Source organism: Callithrix jacchus, chromosome X (assembly GCF_049354715.1).
Source record: "Callithrix jacchus isolate 240 chromosome X, calJac240_pri, whole genome shotgun sequence".
In the NCBI taxonomy this organism is placed as follows: Eukaryota; Metazoa; Chordata; class Mammalia; order Primates; family Cebidae; genus Callithrix; species Callithrix jacchus.
In genome coordinates this window covers 70,562,564-70,572,098 of record NC_133524.1, presented here as the reverse complement: position 1 = coordinate 70,572,098, position 9,535 = coordinate 70,562,564, and the positions used below count along the sequence as shown (strand labels likewise).

Sequence of the window (9,535 nt, the reverse complement as noted above, 5' to 3'; positions counted from 1 at the left end):
TGACCTAGGGTATACAGTCGAAGCACCTTAGCTTGACTCTCAAGGCCCCACACCTTCCAGCCCTGTCTGCTACCATGTGCTCTTGGAGACCATGAGCTCTGTTCTTGCCAGATTATTAGGCATGGCCAGAAGCGACCATGCATGTGCTCTCGTGCCAAAGGGCCTTGGGCACAGACTGATCCCTCTGCCTGGAATGTCTTCCTTCCTGCCTTGACATGGTGGACTGCTCCTCATGTTTCAGAGCCCACCTCTGGGAGTTCTGTCTTTGGTGCAGCCTCACTTAATTGCTACTAAGAAGAGTTAGTGGCTGGTCCTCCTTTTTGGAGGAAGTGGGGCTGTAGCTGCTGTTACACTCAACTCTCATCGTTGCTCCCTTGTCTATCCCTCCAGCATTTGGCCCTGTGTGGCCTCTCTGCTCTCACTACACACACACTGCTCACCTCTTCTGACCCTGCCCCATACCTCGAACACATCAACACTCACTGCTCACTCATCACATCGCCTGTCCCTTAGCCCCCAGTGCCAAGTACCTGATAAACTTTCCATAAATATTAGCTGGCGAACTGGGACCAGGCACTTCATTCCAGAGAGCTCAGGTTTAGTTTTGGTTTTTCTTTTGAACCTGAATATGTACTTGTTGGTCCAGGTTGGGAGCGCCTTGAGAGCGGAGCCAAGAATAAACAACTGCCTGGCTCTGGACCAGGCTCTGTTCCCAGCCCTGGGTTTGGCTTTCCTCACCTTCTCATTGAGGTCAAGTACTAGACACAGGGTGCTCTTGATTCCTCCACTTCCAGACTGCATGTACTGAGGCCTTGAGTGCATCCTCAAGGCCACCCCACCCTCTCTTGCAAGGTACTTGACTTAATCATTTAATCGGTCCATTATGTGGAGAGAGGGGATAAAAATAACGCTCCTTTCCGAATCGAACCCTTATCCCTTAGGTCTACAGCGGAGCCCTTTCCCTGGCATCCTTTTCATAAATATCCAGGCGACCGGAGAGGGTGAGCACTCCACTCCCACCTCCGCCCCAGTCCCCTTCCCCGTCCCCTCCCACCGCCCCGCAGCCCCGCAGCCCCGCAGCAGCCACAGGGGGAACCAAAGAGACAGAAGCCTTCCCAGCTGCCCGGACCACAGACGCCAACACCCCCCGCCCCCCACCACACGCCGCCCGCCCGCCCGCGCCCCGCACCCCGCACCCCGCACGCTACCCTACGACCGAGCGGCGGCGGCAACAGCAGCTGGCTGCAGGCTGCGGCGACTGGCACACCGGCGCGCTCCTGGTAGCGCTTGCTATCCCAGGTGACTTGAACTCGCCAGTTCGGATCCCCTGCGCCAGCTCCGGCTCGCGCCTCTCGCCTGCGTTCCGGCACCCACCCACCGGCCCTCCTGCCTTTCCCCGCCTCTCCGTCCCCCAGCTCGCGGGAAGGGAGGTCGCGGCAGCGGCCCGGCGGCAGCGGCGACCGTGGCGACAGCAGCGACAGTGGCGGCAGCGGTGGCGGCAGCGGCTGCGGCGGCGGCGGAGGCTGCGGCGGCGACCGTGGCAGAGGCGGTGGCGGAGGCCTCCGTGGCGGAGGCGGAAGCAGAGGTGGAGGCTGAGGTGGAGGCTGAGGCCTCAGTAGAGGAGGCAGCAGCGGAGGCCACCCTGGGGGACTCGGAGGCCGCCCTGGCCGGGAAGCAGGCAGAGGCCGCCCGGGCAGCAACGGTGGTGGCGGTGGCGGAGGGCAGCGCGGCAGAAGCCGCCGCCGCAGCGGAGGCTGCGGGCCCCCCCTTGGGGGAGGCGGATGCGGATGCGGATGCGGATGCGGACGCGAATGAGGAGGTGGCGGCCGCGGTGGCAGCTGCGGTGGCCGCCGCGGGTGCAGATGCGGATGCTGAGACCCGCGGGGGCTGTGAGGGGAACCCAGATTTTCCTATGGCCTCCCTGTACGTGGGCGACCTGCACCCTGAAGTGACCGAGGCAATGCTGTACGAGAAGTTCAGTCCAGCTGGGCCCATCCTCTCCATCCGCATCTGCAGGGACAAGATCACCCGCCGCTCATTGGGCTACGCATATGTCAACTACCAGCAACCGGTGGACGCCAAGCGGGCCCTGGAGACCCTGAACTTTGATGTAATAAAGGGCAGGCCAGTGCGCATCATGTGGTCCCAGAGGGACCCGTCGCTCCGCAAGAGCGGGGTGGGAAACGTCTTCATCAAGAACCTGGGCAAGACCATCGACAACAAGGCACTATACAACATCTTCTCGGCGTTCGGCAACATCCTCTCCTGCAAAGTGGCCTGCGACGAAAAGGGGCCCAAGGGCTACGGGTTCGTGCACTTCCAAAAGCAGGAATCCGCCGAGCGGGCCATCGATGTGATGAATGGCATGTTCCTGAACTACCGCAAAATTTTCGTCGGGAGATTCAAGTCGCATAAAGAACGAGAGGCCGAAAGGGGAGCCTGGGCCAGGCAGTCCACTAGTGCTGACGTCAAGGATTTCGAGGAAGACACCGACGAGGAGGCCACCTTGCGATGAACACATCCCAGGAGCTAGCCAGCCAGCAGAGCCAAACCTTGGCTCACACCCGGTTTACAAACCCCCGCCCCCACCCCTCCCCAGCCAACCCACCAGCAGTGTATTTATTGTATTGGGAGGGCAGGTCTCTCTCTCCCTCTCTCCCCCTCTCTCCCCACTTCTTACTTTCTCCCTCCACCTCTCCTCTCCCTCCCTTCCTCTCCCCCTCCCTCTCCCCACTTCCTACCTTCTCCCTCCACCTCTCCCCTCCTCCCCTTCCTCTCCTCGGCCCATCCCCACCAAGGGCGTTGTGAATAATCTCACTCATCAGTGCCATTTGTAAGCTAAAGGCGGCCTCTTCTCCCTGTCCTTTGGTTTAAAAAGCATTTTCATTCTCTCTTTGTTTACTGCACAGGTGATACAATTTCATGGTAGAAACATCAGAAAGGAGGAGGATATCAGATGAGGGGAAAACAAGAGAGTAATTGCTCCCACGGTCCTACTACCCAGAGAGAACCATTTTTACCTTTTTGGTGCGCTGCTTTTCCAGGCTCTCTTCTCTCTCCCTCTCTCTCTTTTGCTCACTCCCACCCCGCCTTCCCTTTTAACACCCTGTTATAGAATGGTTCATGTATGTGGTGTTTCTTAACCTGCTTTTTCAGCGACTAAAACCAAACAAAAATCAACCCACTGAACTTCATTCCATGTTATTCAACAGGCTTATGAAACGTCATCTTCAGTGCCTGCAGAGTGCTCCAGTGTATCCGTGGACCTTAACATTTCTGTAATCATTCCCGCATTGTTGGACATTCAGGTGGTGCCTAGTTCTTTCCCTGTGTTTTAGACCAACATTGCGTGCTCTGTGCTTTGATGAGTGAATCCTTCCTTGTCAAGCCAAATCTTTGCTAGCATCCCGGTGGTCTCCTTAACTGTGGACTTGCAAGATCCACATATAGACATTTTAAAGACCTCTCCTGTGTGTTGCCAAAAGGCCCCTTCATAAGCATTGTACCGATTTGCACTCGTGCCGGCCAGCGCAGCTAGTAAAGAATATGCCCGTTTCCCCTGCATAGTCTCCTGGTCACTGTAATTGAATGTGTGTGTGTGTGTGTGTGTGTGTGTGCACGCGTGCGGGCGCGCGCGCGCCTGTGTGTGTATGTGTGTGTGTGTGTGTGTGTGTGTGCGCGCGCGCGCGCGTGTGTCTGGGCCAGCTTGGTGGGCTGCAAATGGTATTTCGCTGTCCTCGGTGGTTTCGCTGGAATCAAACACTGTTTATCACCCCCTTCCCCTGTGCCCACTTCCTGTCCTTTTCCCTGTTGTCAGAAAAGTAATTCGGCGTCATTGCAGGAAAACAATAATCACAAACCAGACAAGTTAACAGAAGAAAATTAATGTCACCAGTAATCATTTCTGATGATTACCCACACATTCCTCAAGCATTTTCATCTGTATCGGACCCGTATTTTTCATGTGATATATATATATATATATGTGAAATTATTGTATATACTGTTTCAATATCTGCTTTTTCACACATAAATATATATTATAGACATAGATGTATAGATATTCTTGAACTTTCATGTCATTAAATATTCTTCTAAAATAGGTTTCATGGATGTTCAGTGCTCTAATGTATGATTGGGCTTGATAGAAAGATAGATACGTGTACATATTAGATATAGATATAGAGACTTATTTGTTTTAAGTAATTGTTAGACATCTGGTTGTTACATTTTGTTTTCTTATCCAAACCAAAGCTGCTAACAAGATCACAGTGCACAAACATTACATTCCTATTTATTTCCTGAACAAATGTTAATGGTATAATTGAAGGATGAAAAGATATGGGAGGCTTAAAATCTTTTTTTTGTTTGTTTTTTTCCTTCTTTAGTAAGTGACCATTGATAAAGATAGTACCAATTTACCCTCGTAAACTACACAGATATTGTGAGTGTACTTGGATACCTGTACAGTTTTTGAGACTTGGTATTAATTTACTTATAATTTGAGATTCTTTTGTTTCTATTTGTTTTAAACATCTTTATGCAGGCAATACATTATCATAATAAAAGCATTTTTAAAAAATATTGGTAAGGAAATAATAGAAAATCATCCTGAATTCCACCACTTGATGAAAATAGAAAAAGGTTTTGAAGCATTTGAGACATATACATAAATAATACCTCCAAAAATGCAATATATAATGTATCTTTCAGCATAACAAGTCTTACTTATCATCCTTCCAAATTCGCATTCTCCTATAATTTTATTTTTTCTTAGTGTTTCATGTTACAGATGAATTGTAATTTCTAAAACCCTGCCCCTCGATATATTTTTTAAGTGGTTATGGCTTTTCCCCAGTAATAGTAAATGTATGGTGAACACATTTGGAGCTGAATGTTTGCTGACACCAAGAAATATTTAATTGCCTTATATACCTTGCTCTCTGTTGCCAAGTGTTTATGCCCCTCAACAGTGTAAAAGAATGCACAATTTCTTGATCATCTTCTTAAGTTAGTATTTTTTTAAGTTATAGGAAATTCTTTAGGCTTGTAGTTTTAAAAAATTATTTCATTATACAGGTGCATTGCTTTAAAAAGATATGCGTATTATATATGCCCAACAGTCACTTTAAAGAGATTATGCCTTTGCAGACTTTGCCTTTTGTAAATTTCAAAACAATTATAGAATCACACTGAATGTGTGCTATGCTAAATGTATATTCTATGCATTCATAGCAAAAGTATGCTGTCAAAATTTTTGTATAAGTATACTGTAAATTCATCTACACCATCCTTTGCTATTCAATATTCTCCTGCAACTCACTGTCATTGTATAGGGGGATCAGAATTATTTTAAAAGTGTTTCTTCTCTTTGGACTTTAAAATAGTTTCTAAATTTTTCCCAGAGGCATGAATCTGTGATGAATAATTCTGCAGCAGCATTCCTGTACTATTTACTTACGATAAATACCTAAAAAGGGAATTGAAAAGTAGAAACCTTTTAATATTCTTTAACTGTATCATCAAGTAGCCTGAATATACCAATTTAGACTTCCACTAGTACTTTAGAGAATGCCCATTTCCCGTACAAGTGTCTCTTTGGGTATTTTAAACTTTATTTATTTTTTCGCCAGTATAATGCTATTAGGACCATATCTCATTTTTTTTGTTTGTGCTTTTAAGGTTTTTTTTAAAAAGTTTTGTTTTGTTGTTCAGATAATATAACTTCATTTTAAAAAGAAATCAAATAACATTCATAGGAAAAATAAAAATCAATAATCATTCTCCTATCCATGTATAATAATTGCCAACCTTTTGATCTATGCCATGGATGTATTTCAATAGATTTCATCTTCATCCCTCCTCCAGTTTTGATAGGTTTGGGTGTTTGTTGTTTCTGGTGTTTCCTCATTGAAACCAAAGCTGCTAAGAATATTCTGATGCTGAAATTACTGCTTTCATTCAGGCTTGTTTCCTGAACAAACATTCTTACAAACAAATAGAGTATCCCATTGCTGCTATATCATATATATGATTTTAATTTTTATACTTTTTCAAATAAATAGATAATAAAGTTATATTATAAAATATCAGCAATTTCTGGCTATAAGAAAAAAAAGTTAAAACTACCTATAACCCTATCTTTAGTGCTGCTTTTAATATTTGGTCTGTATATTTCTAGGATTATATATATACATACATACACACATATATATGTATGTATATAAAGAGAGAGAGCACTGTACAATACATATTGTTACATGTTATGATTTACATATTTTTATATGTGAAATATCAAATCATGCTTTACATCTTTACATTTTTCCAGAATATTTAATAATAAACCTCACATATTTTCATATTTGGTTTTTTACATCACTCAAAATGGTCTTTGAACATTTAATGTGTGTATGAATTGACTCATTTTTTTCATTCCTACATTGTCAGAAATTTTATTTGTCCTCAATTCTCCTTTAATTTCAGACCACTATGTTGACTATCTGTTACCTAAATTTATAGACATATCTATAATTGCTTCCATAACAATAAAAAAAACAAAAATTAAAGATCACTTTTAAGAATTTATATTTTATGGTCAAATTTCCACTTATAAAGTTGTGTCAACTTACATGGTTACTCTGTTATTTCCATTCTAAATGGGTACCCAGTTCTCTGCAAAAGGCTCTAAACTGGGTATTACAATTTATTTTAATTTTGCTGTGTTTTTCAGTGGATAAATATGTGATTCATATTTTAAAATTTGATTTGTAATAACGTTTTTTTTCATTTCTGTTTTCGTGGCAAACAAATCCTAGAATCATAATGTGTTGTTGAACAGAATGAAGAAAAAGCATAATCCTACTACTGGGTAAAAACCACATTTAAAATTTTGTCATATTCCTTTTCACACTTTTATAAATGTAAATATGCATGAACATTAAAAGGAAAGATCTCTGTGTTAGGGTACTTCAGAAAAACAGAAGCAATATATATCTCAGAGAACGAGAGATTTATTTTGGGAATTGGCACACATGGTTATGGAGGCTGAGAATTCTACTGTTTGCAAGATGTAGAACCAGGAAAGTTGGAAAGAATAGGGAACATAGCAGGAGCAGATGGGGACAATGGGCATTTGGGCCATTTCTTCATGTAACTTACTTATGCCTTTGAAACATGCTTGAGCCTGGTCACATATACACCATTTCCATTTGATGACAGAGTGTTGCTGTGCATGCCCAACTTTATGGTTTGGTGGGTCAGATATAACCCAGTTGATGATGGACAGCTTGGATAACATGGTAACTTGGTGGCCCATAGTCAAGTGTTCAGTTTCTACTAAGGCCCAGCAGCAGGCCAAGAATTGTCTCTCAAAAGGGAAGTAGTTACTGTGGATGATGACATGGCCTTGCTCAAAATCCTAAAGGTCTGTGCTGCAATTTACCTATAGCAGCTTGACAAAGGCTCTAAACAGCATCCTTATCTGCTACTGACACTTTAAGCACCATTGGATCTGCTGGATTATAGAGTCCAAGTGGCAGAGCAGCCAGAACCTGTTGCAGAGCCTTGTCTCGTTCTGGGTCCCACTAAAAACTAGCAACTTTTCTGGTTAATTGGTAAATGGACCAGAGCAACACACCCAAATAAAGAATGTGTTGCCTCCAAAATCCAAATAGGCCCACCGGGCACTGTGCCTCTTCTTAGTTGTGGAAGAGGCCAGTTGTAGCAACTTACCCTTCATGTTAGAAGCGATATCTCAACAGGCTACACAGCACTGGGCCTCTACAAATTTCACTAAGGTAGCAGGCCCCTGAATTTTATTTGTGATTTATTTCTTACTCTCTGACAGACAAATGTCTTACCAACAAATCTAGAGTAGTTGCTACTACTCAATTACTGGGTGAAATCAGCATAATGTCATCAATGTAGTGGACTAGCATGATATTTTGTGGAAGGGGAAGGTGATCAAGATCCATTTGAACTAAATTCTGACATAGGGCTTTAGAGTTGATATACCTGCAATATAGGACAATGAAGGTGTATTTCTGGATTTGCCAGCTAAAAGCAAACTACTTCTGGTGGGCCATATGGACAGGGAAGGAGGAAATGTTACTTGTCAGATACCAGATAGCTGCATACCAGATACCAGGAGGTGTGTTAATTCTCTCAGACAATGAAACCACATCTGGCACAGCAGCTGCAATTGGAGTCACAACTTGGTTAAGCTTACAATAATCCACTGTCATTCTCCAAGATTCATTTGCCTTCTACAGGTGAAACAGGAGAATTAAATGAAGATGTGGTGGGAATTACTACCCCTGCATCTTACACATTCTTCATGAAGGTATTAATCTCTGCAATTCTTCCAGGGATGTATTACATTTGGATTATTTTTCTAGGTAGAGGCAGCTCCAAGGGCTTAAATTTGGCCTTTCCCTCCATAATAACTCTCACTTTACAGGTCAGAGAGTCAATGTGAAGATTCTTCCAGCTTCTAAGTATGTCTACTTTAGTTATGCATTCTGGAACTGGGGAAATAACCACAAGATGGGTTGGGGACCCACTGGACCCACAGTGACACAGGCTATTAAACAGGCCAATACTCTGATTCGAGGGCCACAGTGATGTTTTAGGTCTTTTGAAATTCGTGTCAGTTCAGCAGCAGTCCCTTCAAAGTCTGATTATCTCCTTGTCTGCAATACACATTTACTTTGGTAAAAGGCTGTAGGTCCTTCAGGGAAGGCTGGGAGAAAGATTAACAGTACAAATTTTTAGTAATGTACTGAAGTTATTCTTATAGGAGACCTGGACTTCCCTTCTTTCAAAGGGTTCTGGGTCTGTAGTTTGGGACTTGATTGAGGAGCAGGCTGTGATTCTTTATAATTCAGATTAAAATTTTGTTTTCTTCACCTAGAAATTTTCTGCTTATATAGATTAGGTAAGAATTTAGTAGGCTTGCCAGCTATTTCACTTTTAGGAACAGCATGCTTAATTAGCCAATGCCATAGGGCTGTTTGGGTGAGATCCTTCTGATTGCTGCTTGGATTTTGCTTTCCATTATGGTAATCATGTTGTCTTACCCTCTTTTGTATGTTTATAACAGAATACCATAGTTTGAGCAATTTACTTAGAAAATACATGTGTTTGGCTCATGGTCCTGGAGGCTGAGAAGTTTCAGAGAGCATGGTGCTGGCATCTTGTGAGGGCCTTCATGCTATGTCATCTCACTGTGGATGGTGTAAGGGCAAGAGAGGGTGTCAGCAAGTGGGCAAAAAGGGTCCAAATTCAGTTTTATAACAAAGCAACTCTAAAAATAATTAACCTACTCCCATGATAATGACATTAATTCTTCAATGAGGGCAGAACCCTTATGACTTAATCACCACTTATTAGGCCCCACCTTTCAACACTGTTGCATTGGGGACTGAGTTTCTAGCATATGAATTTTGGGGCACACATTCGAACAACATTTCACTTCTGACCAACTAAATTACTGTCCTGCTCACAATGTGAAGTAAGTTTATTCCACCCCAAAATT

The 9,535-nt window shown here is 43.8% G+C and overlaps 1 protein-coding gene across 1 annotated transcript; it reads left to right on the top strand.

Annotated features, from left to right (window-relative positions):
- Window positions 1-1,192: 1,192 nt before the first annotated feature.
- LOC108589964 (polyadenylate-binding protein 1-like 2) lies at window positions 1,193-3,562 on the top strand. Its single transcript, XM_035288582.3, has one exon. It carries the CDS (start codon window positions 1,913-1,915, stop codon window positions 2,513-2,515), a length of 603 nt encoding a protein of 200 aa, XP_035144473.1. The 5' UTR covers window positions 1,193-1,912; the 3' UTR covers window positions 2,516-3,562.
- The last annotated feature ends 5,973 nt before the right edge of the window (window positions 3,563-9,535 follow it).

Excerpts from the sequence above, each read along its gene's own strand:
- LOC108589964 (XM_035288582.3), top strand. The coding sequence starts at position 1,913 with ATGGCCTCCCTGTACGTGGGCGACCTGCACCCTGAAGTGACCGAGGCA.